General features: G+C 43.4%; 1 protein-coding gene across 2 annotated transcripts in view; it reads right to left on the bottom strand.

The window, feature by feature from the left end:
* exoc3l4 (exocyst complex component 3 like 4) overlaps nt 1–11859 on the bottom strand; it is a 60517-nt gene extending 48658 nt beyond the window's left edge. Inside the window, exons 1-2 of one of the 2 annotated variants that reach the window (XM_033026481.1) lie at nt 11801–11859; nt 5911–6366 (exon numbers count right to left, since the gene is read on the bottom strand). In XM_033026481.1, coding sequence (XP_032882372.1) covers nt 5911–6313 — 403 coding nt within the window. In that variant the 5' untranslated portion in view covers nt 6314–6366; nt 11801–11859. Of the gene's footprint in view, nt 1–5910; nt 6367–11084 lie in introns of both variants that reach the window. The other variant, XM_033026480.1, reaches the window with a different exon arrangement.
* Between the last annotated feature and the right edge of the window lie 1019 nt (nt 11860–12878).

The raw sequence follows: 12878 nt of genomic DNA, 5'->3' as shown, positions 1-12878 counted from the left end.
AAGCCTTTCACTATTCTCTATGTTTCAATGAGGTCCCCACTCATTCTTCCAAACTCCAGCGAGTACAGGCCCAGTGCCGACAAACGCTCATCATAGGTTAACCCACTTATTCCCAGAATCATTCTTGTAAATCGTGTCGATTGTGGCAAGGCTTGCATCCAATACAGGCTGCAAAATGAAGGCAGGCTGTGTCGCTGGCAACATGACCCCCTGACCAGCTCAAAGCGTTCAATGCTTGTTTTCAACAGAAGGTCAGCAGAATGAAGTAATCCGTCGTGACTGCCTCTGGTGCAACTGTACCTATGGTTACGGTCACAGATATCCGATCGGTCTTCCCAAGAGTGAACCGCAGAAAGCAACTGGGCGAATGAAGGCCACATCCAGATCCTCAGGTCTTGCACGAACCAGTAGGCAAGAGTAATCTCGGACATCGTTAACCTCTCCCTACTTCATTCTGAGATGAACACTTCTTTTAGGAAGACCACCATTAGTCTTCTGGCCAATCTACATATATCCCCTGCAATTTGTGGTAAAGGTATAAAGCCCGTCCCACTTAGGAAACTTGAACGGAAACCTCTGGAGACTTTACGCCCCACCCAAGGTTTCAGTGCGGTTCCCGGAGGTTTTTGTCAGTCTCCCTACCTGCTTCCACTACCTGCAACGTCCGGCAACCACCTGCAACCTCCGGGAACCACACGGAAACCTTGGGTGGGGCGCAAAGTCTCCAGAGGTTTCCGTTCAGGTTTCCTAAGTGGGACAAGGTCATAAGTCTATGCAGGGTGACATCTTTCCTGCATTACATTCAGCTCTGGATCATCTTGAAAGTAAATTGTTATTCATTCACCTTCTCTGCCTTTAAAACCATTTTAATGAATAAGCGATGAATAAATGAAAAGGGCACAAAATGCTGGCATAACTCAGCGTGTCAGGCAGCATCTCCTGAGAACGTGGATAGGTGACGTTCCAGGTTGGAACATTTCTTCAGACCCAAAACGTCACCCATCCATGTACTGTCTGACCCGCTATGTTGCTCCACCACATTGGGTTTTTTTGTGAACCAGCATATGCAGTTCCTTGTTTCAATACACAACAGACAATAGACAATAGGTGCAGGAGCAGGCCATTCGGCCCTTCGAGTCAGCACCGCCATTCAATGTGAGCATGGCTGATCATCCCCAATCAGTACCCCGTTCCTGCCTTCTCCCCATATCACCTGACTCCGCTATCTTTAAGAACCTTATCAAGCTCTCTCTTGAAAGTATCCAGCGAACCGGCCTCCACCGGCCTCAGAGGCAGAGAATTCCACAGACTCACAACTCTGTGTGAAAATGAGAGTGTCCAAACCCTTAATAATCTTATATGTTTCAATAAGATCCCCTCTCATTCTTCTAAATTCCAGAGTGTACAAGCCCAGCAGCTCCATTCTCTCAGCATATGAAAGTCCCGCCATCCCGGGAATTAACTTTGTGTACGCTGCACTCCCTCAATAGCAAGAATGTCCTTCCTCGAATTAGGGGACCAAAACTGCACACAATACTTCAGGTGTGGTCACTAGGGCCCTGTACAACTGCAGAAGGACCTCTTTGTTCCTATACTCAACTTCTCTTGTTATGAAGGCAAACATGCCATTCGCTTTCTTCACTGCCTGCGGTACCTACATGCTTACTTTCATTGACAGATGAACAAGGACCCTCAGATCCCGTTGTACTTCCCATTTTCCGAACTTTACACCACTTAGGTAATAATCTGCCTTCGTGTTTTTGCTACCAAAGTGGTAACCTCACATTTATCCACATTAAACTGCATCTGCCATGCATCTGCCCACTCACCCAACCTGTCCAAGTCACCCTGCATTCTCATAGCATTCTCCTCACAGTTCACACTGCCACCCAGCTTTGTGTCATCTGCAAATTTGCTCATTTTACTTTGAATCCCGTCATCTAAATCATTGATGTATATTGTAAATAGCTGCGGTCCCAGCAACGAGCCTTGTGGTACCCCACTAGACATTGCCTGCCATTCTGAAAGGGACCTGTTAATCCCTACTCTTTGTTTCCTGTCCGGCAACCAATTTTCTATCCATGTCAGCACTCTACCCCCAATACCATGTGCCCTTATTTTGCCCACTAATCTCCTCTGTGGGACCTTATCAAATGCTTTCTGAAAGTCCAGGTACACTACACCCACTGGCTCTCCCTTGCCTATTTTCCTAGTTATATCCTCAAAAAACTCCAGAAGATTAGTCAAGCACGATTTACCCTTCGTAAATCCAAGCAGACTCGGACCGATCCTGTTACTGCTATCCAAATGTGCCGCTATTTCATCTTTTATGATTGACTCCAACATCTTCCCCACAACCGATGTCAGGCTAACTGGTCTATAATTCCCCGTTTTCTCTCTCCCACCTTTCTTAAAAAGTGGGATAACATTAGCTACCCTCCAATCCACAGGAACTGATCCAGAATCTATAGAACATTGGAAAATGATCACCAATGTATCCACGATTTCTAGAGCTACTTCCTTAAGTACCCTGGGATGCAGACCATCAGACCCTGTGGATTTATCAGCCTTCAGTCCCATCAGTCAATCCAACACCATTTCCTGCCTAATGTGGATTTCCTTCAGTTCCTCCGTTACCCCAGATCTTCTGGCCACTGGTACATCAGGAAGATTGTTTGTGTCTTCCTTAGTGAAGATGGATCATAGAAACATAGAAAATAGGTGCAGGAGTAGGCCATTCGGCCCTTCGCGCATAACCATATAACCATATAACAATTACAGCATGGAAACAGGCTATCTCGACCCTTCTAGTCCGTGCCGAACACGTATTACCCCCTAGTCCCATATACCTGCGCTCAGACCATAACCCTCCATTCCTTTCCCGTCCATATAACTATCCAATTTATTTTTAAATTATAAAAACGAACCTGCCTCCACCACCTTCACTGGAAGCTCATTCCACACAGCCACCACTCTCTGAGTAAAGAAGTTCCCCCTCATGTTACCCCTAAACTTCTGTCCCTTAATTCTCAAGTCATGTCCCCTTGTTTGAATCTTCCCTACTCTCAGTGGGAAAAGCTTATCCACATCAACTCTGTCTATCCCTCTCATCATTTTAAAGACCTCTATCAAGTCCCCCCTTAACCTTCTGCGCTCCAAAGAATAAAGCCCTAACTTGTTCAACCTTTCTCTGTAACTTAGTTGCTGAAACCCAGGCATGCACCGCCATTCAATATGATCATGGCTGATCATCCAACTCAGTATCCTGTACCTGCTTTCTCTCCATACCCCCTGATCCCTTTAGCCACAAAGACCACATGTAACTCCCTCTTAAGTACAGGATCCAAAGTACCTGTTCAACTCATCTGCCATTTCCTTCCTCCCCATAATAAATTCACCTTTTTCAGTTTTCAAGGGTCCAACTTTGGTCTTAGCTATGTTTTCCCTCTTCACATACCTAAAGAAGCTTTTACTATCCTCCTTAATATTCTTGGCTAGCTTACCTTCGTACCTCATCTTTTCTCCCCGTATTGCCTTTTTAGTTATCTTCTGTTGCTCTTTAAACATTACCCAACCCTCTTGCTTCCCGCTCATCTTTGCTATGTTGTATTTCTTCTCTTTTATTTTATACTGTTCCTGACGTCCCTTGGCAGCCATGGTTGCCCCTTACAGGTGCAGCAGGCAGTGAAGAAAGCGAATGGCATGTTGGCCTTTATAACAAGAGGAATCGAATATAGGAGCAAAGAGGTCCTACTGCAGTTGTACAGAGCCCTAGTGAGACCACACCTGGAGTATTGTGTGCAGTTTTGGTCCCCTAATTTGAGGAAGGACATTCTTGCTATTGAGGGAGTGCAGTGTAGGTTTACAAGGTTAATTCCCAGGATGGCGGGACTGTCATATGCTGAGAGAATGGAGCAGCTGGGCTTGTACACTCTGGAGTTTAGAAGGATGAGAGGGTATCTCATTGAAACATATAAGATTGTTAAGGGCTTGGACAGGCTAGAGGCAGGAAACATGTTCCCAATGTTGGGGGAGTCCAGAACCAGGGGCCACGGTTTAAGAATAAGGAGTAAGCGATTTAGAACGGAGACGAGGAAACACTTTTTCCCCCACAGAGAGTGGTGAGTCTGTGAAATTCTCTGCCTCAGAGGACGGTGGAGGCCGGTTCTCTGGATGCTTTCAAGTGAGAGCTAGATAGGGCTCTTAAAAATAGCGGAGTCAGGGGATATGGGGAGAAGGCAGGAACGGGGTACTGATTGTGGATGATCAGCCATGATCACATTGAATGGCAGTGCTGGCTCGAAGGGCCAAATGGCCTACTCCTGCACCTATTGTCTATTGTCTGTTTCCAAATGTCTTGCTTCCCTTGAAATCTTTCTTCCTCTTTGGAATGAACTGATCCTGCACCTTCTGTATTATTCCTAGAAATACCTGCCATTGTTGTTCCATTGTCATCCCTGCTAGGGTATCTTTCCAGTCAACTTTGGCCAGCTGCTCGCTAATAGCTCCATAGTCCCCTTTGTTCAACTGTAACACGGACACCTCCGATCCACCCTTCTCCCTCTCCAATTGTAGATTAAAACTTACCATATTTGTATCTACCTATGGTTCTGAACCTGAATCTTGGGGCACCCTTCTGCAATTGGCTTCTTGACTTCCTGACCAGCAGATCTCGGGTGTTTAGAATTGACCATAAAATTCCCTCCATCCTGACCTTCAGCACTGCTGCCCCACAGGATTGTGTGCTTAGTCACTTTTCCTCCACAGCCTTCTGTGGCAAAGAATTCCACAGATTCACCACCCTCTGACACAAGAAATGTCTGCTCATATCCTTCCTAAAAGAAAGTCCTTTAATTCTGATGCTACGACCTCTAGTCCTGAACTTTTCCACTTGTGGAAACATCTTCTCCACATCCACTCTATCCAAGCCTTTCACTATTCTGCACGTTTCAATGAGGTCCCCCCTCATTTTTCTAAACTCCACCTAGTACCAACAAATTTCAATTTCACTCAAAGACGTACAGGTTTGTATGTTAATTGGCTTGGTAAATGTAAAAATTGTCCCTTGTGGGTGTAGGATGGTGTTAATGTGCGGGCATCGCTGGTCAGCATTGACCCGGTGAGCCGAAGGGCCTGTTTCCGCGCTGTATAAACTAAACTAAGAGTGAGTTAGATTTAGCTCTTTGGGCTAAGGGAATCAAGGGATATGGGGGGAAAGCAGGAACTGGGTACTGATTTTGGATGATCAGCCATTGATTGGCGGTGCTGGCTCGAAGGGCCGAATGGTCTACTCCTGCACCTATTTTCTATGTTTCTAAATGCTCATCATAGGTTAACCTACTAATTCCTGGGATTAGTCTTGTAAACCTCAAGATCAACAACTACTTTGGGATGAAGTACATGAAAGAGATCGAGAACCTAGTGTCAGGTTTGAACACAGAAGGGATCTATTAAGCACACCAATATGTTGTTTCCTACACCTTGACCATTAATATTCTGCATTGATCCCTGATGTGGCAACTTAGAAAATGACTTATGGACATCCATCTTTCCACCTTTTTCCCTTCATACCCAACACATTAGTACAGGTGTTGGAGGTTATAGGGAGAAGGCAGGAGAATGGGGTTGAGAGGGAAAGATTGAATGGCAGAGTAGACCTGATGGGCTGAATGGACTAATTCTATTCCTAGAATTTATGAATTTATGAACACAAAACAAATAAATTGATGGCACCAGAGACTGTAGATCCTGGTATCTGGAGCAAAAACCAAACTGCTGGAAGAACCCAATGGGTCCAGCAGCATCTGTAGAGGAAAATGGACCTTCTGTGTTTCGGTTCAAGACCCTTCATCCAGCCTCGATGAAACTTCAGCGTGTTATGTAGCCCATATTAATATCTCCATTCTTTACCTGACAACGGTGCAATTGTGTTCTCAGTTGCCTTATCGTCTTGGTCTTTCACTGCAATGCACATGGCTTCCTCTTCTCTGATTCCCATCTGTGAGTTATTTGCTGTGCTCTCGTTTGACATAACCGATGGTTTATCCTTGTCTGAGCTTTTTGAAGGCGAGAAGCTTAATTTTCTTTTACTTAATCTGTAAATGTTTCTTAATATTCCAAACTGTTCTTTTGGACTTGTATCAAGCACCTTAACTTTGGGACTGCTGGTCTCTGGTGATGTTTTCTTGCTGCTTTGCTTCACGTTATTTGGTCCATCTTGGCTATCTGCTGTATTGCAGCCAGCCTGGCCTTGAACCGGAGAATCCATGGCTCCGGGCAATTTGTCATTTAACACTAATTCCATATTTGACATTCTGGTTCTCCTGAAGTACTTCCGAATCCGAGCAATAAATCTGTGTCGTTTCTCTAGAATAAAATGAAAGCATTGCTAAAATGTATTCAATAGCTTAGTTAAAGCATCTCTATCACATTCAAACAAAATATTACATTATGCTTGAGGAAAAAGCTTTAACTCAAAACAAAAAAAAAGTTTCTTATATAAAAAATAATTATTTTGAAATTGATTTTAAAACTCAACTTGATCTTTTGGTTTAGTTGTAGAGCAAGGTCAATTAATATATATACTTACGTAAGGGCTCCAGTAGCCCAGCAAGCAAACTATACATTTATCCACTGTGAAATTATTTAAAATTTGTATTACATGGTTATCAATTATTTTACATGTCCCAGACAGCTGTGGAGACCAAGACATTGGGTATCTTTAGATTAATAGGTTCTTGATTTGTAAGGGTGTCAAAGGTTACAGGGAGAAGGCAGGACAATGGGGTAGATAGGGCAAAATTGAATCAAAATAGAATTGAATGGATCGATGGGCTGAATGGCCTAATTCTGCTTTGATGACTTATGGTCTCATGACATATGTCTTTCAACCAATATATTTCTCCAAATCAAGTGCAAATATTTTAAATGGCTAGAGCTAAATGTGAATCCAACCAACCTTGTTAAACAGGCAAAAGCAACTAAGTTTGTAGGTTCACATGAAGCAGTGGTACCAATAGGGACAGCAGAAATGCAGGCAAGAGGAGAATATTTAATAATCAAGGATTGTTCAGTTTGAAACTATTACTCCCAACTAAAGGCCAAATTGAACGGACAAGATAAGATTCAGAAAAAGCGCACAACCAGTTGTAGATACATTTACATCAATCCTGAGGGAAGTATTCAAGGAAAAATTAGTTGGACTCCAAGACAATTTCTCCCCAATATAGAAACAGAGGAATCATGAATCTAGAACCTCATTAATATTGAGCAACAGTGGAAGGCAAAAAATACAGAGATGTTATAAAAAGGTTGGACAAAGATCAAGATGTCAATACTGCAAAGACAGTGGAATATGAAGTACAATCTGATCTGCCTACAGCATGCGAGAGATAGTACTTGAAAGAATTCTAAGGTTTAGAATTAGAATTTCTAATAATTAGAAAGGCACTGGTTCACCATAAGCACTGTCATTGTGATAGTAGAAACATAGAAACATAGAAAATAGGTGCAGGAGTAGGCCATTCGGCCCTTCGAGCCAGCACTGCCATTCAATATGATCATGGCTGATTATCCAACTCAGTATCCTGTGCCTGCCTTCTCTCCATACCCCCCGATCCCTTTAGCCACAAGGGCCACATCTAACTCCCTCTTAAATATAGCCAATGAACTGGCCTCAACTACTTTCTGTGGCAGAGAATTCCAGAGATTCACCACTCTCTGTGTGAAAAATGTTTTTCTCATCTCGGTCCTAAAAGACTTCCCCCTTATCTTTAAACTGTGACCCCTTGTTCTGGACTTCCCCCAACATCGAGAACAATCTTCCTGCATCTAGCATGTCCAAACCCTTAAGAATTTTGTGAGTTTCTATAATATCCCCCCTCAATATTCTAAATTCTAGCGAGTACAAGCCGAGTCTATCCAGTCTTTCTTCATATGAAAGTCCTGCCGTCCCTGGAATCAGTCTGGTAAACCTTCTCTGTACTCTCTCAATGGCAAGAATGTCTTTCCTCAGGTTAGGAGACCAAAACTGTACGCAATACTCCAGGTGTGGTCTCACCAAGACCCTGTACAACTGCAGTAGAACCTCCCTGCTCCTATACTCAAATCCTTTTGCTATGAATGCTAACATACCATTCGCTTTCTTCACTGCTTGTTGCACCTGCATGCCTACTTGCAATGACTGGTGTACCATGACACCCAGGTCTCGTTGCATCTCACCTTTTCCTAATCAGCCACCATTCAGATAATAGTCTACTTTCTTGTTCTTGCCACCAAAGTGGATAACCTCATATTTATCCACATTATACTGCATCTGCCATGCATTTGCCCACTCACCCAACCTATCCAAGTCAACTTGCAGCCTCCTAGCATCCTCCTCACAGCTAACACTGCCCCCCAGCTTCGTGTCATCCGCAAACTTGGAGATGTTGCATTCAATTCTCTCATCCAGATCATTAATATATATTGTAAATAGTCGGGGTTACTAGCACTGAGCCTTGCGGTACCCCACTCGCCACTGCCTGCCATTCTGAAAAGGACCTGTTTACTCCTACTCTTTGCTTCCTGTCTGCCAGCCAGTTCTCTATCCACATCAAAACTGAACCCCTAATACCGTGTGTTTTAAGTTTGCATACTAATCTCTTATATGTGACCTTGTCGAAAGCCTTCTGAAAGTCCAGATATAACACATCCACTGGTTCTCCCTTATCCACTCTACTAGTTACATCCTCGAAAAATTCTATAAGATTCGTCAGACATGATTTACCTTTCATAAATCCATGCTGACTTTGTCCAATGATTTCACCACTTTCCAAATGTGCTGCTATCCCATCTTTAATAATTGACTCCAGAATTTTCCCCACTACCGACGTTAGACTAACCGGTCTGTAATTCCCCGTTTTCTCTCTCCCTCCCTTTTTTAAAAAGTGGGGTTACATTAGCTACCCTCCAATCATCAGGAACTACTCCAGAATCTAAAGAGTTTTGAAAAATTATCACTAATGCATCCACTATTTCTGGGGCTACTTTGGCCGCTTCCTGGCCATTCAGTATTGCAAGTCCACCCTTACAGAATTCACAAATCATCATCCAGAAATTTGAGACACAGTATAAATTTCACTCACAAAGAATTTATGTGGGAAATAAAGTAAATACACCATTGTATGCGTGTATGGTGCATCTTTGCTTTATAGAAAAGTCACAATACAGCTGGTTATCTATGAAAGCGGGGGTTTGCTGGATCCATAACCACCCGATTCATATCATCAAGCACTCATAAAAATTGTCAAATGTGATATCCCTTCCATAAACATGACTGTTTAGACTTTTGGACGTCAAAGATACAGAGTGGAAACAAACCATTCAGCACACTGAGTCCGCATCAACCAGCAAACTCCCCTTTCCCTGGCACTATCTTACACACAAGGGACTTGGCACTTTGGCCTTCATCAGTCAGAATATTGAGTACAGAAGTTCGGAGTTCATGTGGCAGTTTACAAGACGTTGGTGAGACGGCATTTAGAATATTGTGTTCAGTTCTGGGCACCATGTTATACGAAAGATATTGTCAAGCTGAAAAGGGTTCAAAAAAGATTTACAAGGATGTTGCCAGGACTAGAGGGTGTGAGCTATAGGGAGAGGTTGAGTAGGGTGGGTCTCTATTCCATGGAGCGCAGGAGGATGAGGGGCAACCTTATAGAGCTGTACAAAATCATGAGAGGAATAGATCAGGTAGATGCACAGAGTCGTTTACCCAGAGTAGGGGAATTGAGGCCATAGGTTCAAGGTGAAGGGGGAAAGATTTAATAGGAATCTAAGGGGTAACTTTTTCACACAAAGGGTGGTGGGTGTATGGAACAAGCTGCCATAGGAGGTAGTTGAGGCTGGGACTATCCCATTTAAGAAACAGACAGGTACATGGATAGTACAGGTTTGGAGGGATAATGGACCAAGCTCAGGCAAGTGGGACTAGTGTAGCTGGGACATTGTTGGCCGATTTGGGGAAGTTGGGCCGAAGGGCCCGTTTCCACACTGTATTACTCTAGGACTCCATAAATTACAATTTACAGAAGCCAATTAACCTGCACGTCTTTGGACTGTGGGGGGGAAACAGGAGCACCGGGAGAAAACCCACGTGGTCACGGGGAGAACGTACAAACTCTATACAGACAGCACCCGTAGCCAGGATCAAACATGGGTCTCTGGTGCTGTGAGGCAGCAACTCTACTGCTGCACCTGATTGGAATCTCTCCTGGTTTTTATAATGCAAAATGACAACTACCTGAACAAGGACAGATGTCAGGTCTCAATCGCTGGGAACTTTCCACAAGTTAGGGAATTACTTCCAATGATACTGACAGTTGTCAGCAGTTAATCCCACTTTCTATAGTGGCAATGTTTAGTTTGTCTCTCTGACCTTTGATTCTGTACTATTATTGAGATGCTTTCTGTTAATCAATCAATCAATCAATCAATCAAATCAACCCTTATTGTCATCTTGCAAAGCAACAGTTGTACAGTGCAAAATGAGAAGACGTTTCCCAGGGAATACCGGAGCATCGCACATGAAACTTAAACATTTCACATATAATAACAGTAAAAACAATCCAGTCCCTGACGACACAGTATAAATAGTTAAAAGCAGGCAAAACAGCAACATTAAAATACAGTAAAAACAATCATTAAAATGTCCAGGGCAGCTGATTTGAGTGGCCAGTGTCAGAGTTATTAAAATGTCAGTGCAAAGCAGCAGAATCAGGTGACTGTTAAGGCAGCTTCCTAATCTTTTTTCAATGTTCAAAGGTTCAAAGGTTGATTTATTGTCACATACACCTAGATGTAGTGAAATTCAAAAGGTCAAAAGGTCAAAGGTTATTTATTAGTCACATACACCTAGGTGTAGTGAAATGCTTCTTGCCAGTGCAGCACATAAAGAAAGAATACAGACATAACATTAATAAGAGATTTAAACATAAAGAACATCCTCTACATAATTCCTCTACATAATTTCAACTAAGGTATTAAAGAAAGGAAAATAAAATGCAAATCTACGTCCGGGATGGGTTTAAGTACCACCTACTTACTGTGACAGGGCAGCAGTGATTTGGAAAGCCTCACCAAGCCATGAAGCGACAGGGGCTAGATCAGCACCGATTCACGCCAAATGCCCAGCTGGTCAGGACCAAAGATTATAGAGGAGTGCAGGCAGGCAGAGTTGGCTGTGGTTCGCATCAGGCAACCAGAGTCCGTTGTAGGAACTCACTGCGAGTCCGAGTCCGGTGTCAGAGTCCGTTCTAGGAGTCCAGGGATCAATGGGAGCCTTTCCCGGGGTACAAGGATCAATGGGAGCCTCTCCCGGGGTACAGGGATCAATGGGAGCCTTTCCCGGGGTACAGGGATTAATGGGAGCCTCTCCCGGGGTACAGGGATCAATGGGAGCCTTTCCCGGGGTACAGGGATCAATGGGAGCCTCTCCCGGGGTACAGGGATTAATGGGAGCCTCTCCCGGGGTACAGGTTAATGGGAGCCTCTCCCGGGGTACAGGGATCAGTGGGAGCCTCTCCCGGGGTACAGGGATCAATGGGAGCCTTTCCCGGGGTACAGGTGCGCAGCTCGGGCCTCTCACAAGCCCAAGGTCGGTTCTCGGGGTGCAGGTAACTTCCAAAGTGCGCTCCAGATCCCAAGCATACGCCGCTGCAGCAGCTCGGCTTTCCGCCTGACTCAGTCCAGGGATAGTAGATTAATCACACACACACACAAATGCAATGAGGTCCGGTTTTCGGTCGCGTTTTTAAAGAACCTTATTCGGCGACGAAGGCAACAAAAGTTCCTCTTTCGCTTTTGCCTGCCACAGCGAGGCTACCTGAGATTAAACACATCGCCCTCCAGCGATATCAATGCGAAACTGACCGGGCGTCACCTGGAGTCTTCAAAAAGGAACTGCAGATGCTGGAAGATCGAAGGTACACAAAATTACTGGGGAAACTCAGCGGGTGCAGCAGCATCTATGGAGCGAAGGAAATAGGCGACGTTTCGAAGAAGGGTTTCGGCCCGAAACGTTGCCTATTTCCTTCGCTCCATAGATGCTGCTGCACCCGCTGAGTTTCCCCAACAATTTTGTGTACCTGTCACCTGGAGTCAGTGGCTTTATCAACGCAGGTACACAAAAATGCTGGAGAAACTCAGCAGGTGCAGCAGCATCATTTCCTTCGCTCCATAGATGCTGCTGCACCCGCTGAGTTTCTCCAGCATTTTTGTGTACCTTCGATTTTCCAGCATCTGCAGTTCCTTCTTGAACGCTTTATCAACGCAGACGGTTTCAGTAGCAATGTTACAAAATTTTGAGATTTTAAAAATCAAGTCTGTAATTTTTCCCATCCGATAAAGCATAACAAGAAGTTTAATTTGACACCTAATTCACTTTCATATCTTCAGTATTAAAAAAGCTATGGCCATTTTCATACTCTTTTCCATTGACCGAACACAAAAGCTGTGATTGAGGACAGTCAAAAGCCCATAACTTTCTTAAAAATTAAGAAAATTTCAGTTATTGTGGATTGAAGCATTCTGAAACAAATATGAAACAATCTTACTTAGATGACTTGGAATTAAAGCATATAATTAGTTAGTCACCTAATTGTAGCTAATTACAAAATTCAATTACTAGATCTAAACATCTATCAATTTCTTAAGAATAGATTAACAAATGTAATAAGATATATGTGATGTGTATTACTGTAATTTACTGTACTTCTAATTAAAATAAATAAAAAAAATAAAATTTAAAAAAAGAATAGATTAACATTTTTAAATAGCCTAAGTGTCCAAATAACACTCACACAAGAATTCACAATAAAACATGTTTTTTAAATCTCATT

This window comes from Amblyraja radiata, chromosome 9, assembly GCF_010909765.2.
Source record: "Amblyraja radiata isolate CabotCenter1 chromosome 9, sAmbRad1.1.pri, whole genome shotgun sequence".
In the NCBI taxonomy this organism is placed as follows: Eukaryota; Metazoa; Chordata; class Chondrichthyes; order Rajiformes; family Rajidae; genus Amblyraja; species Amblyraja radiata.
The sequence above is the reverse complement of the archived record's forward strand: the minus strand, read 5'-3'. Positions and strand labels throughout refer to the sequence as shown.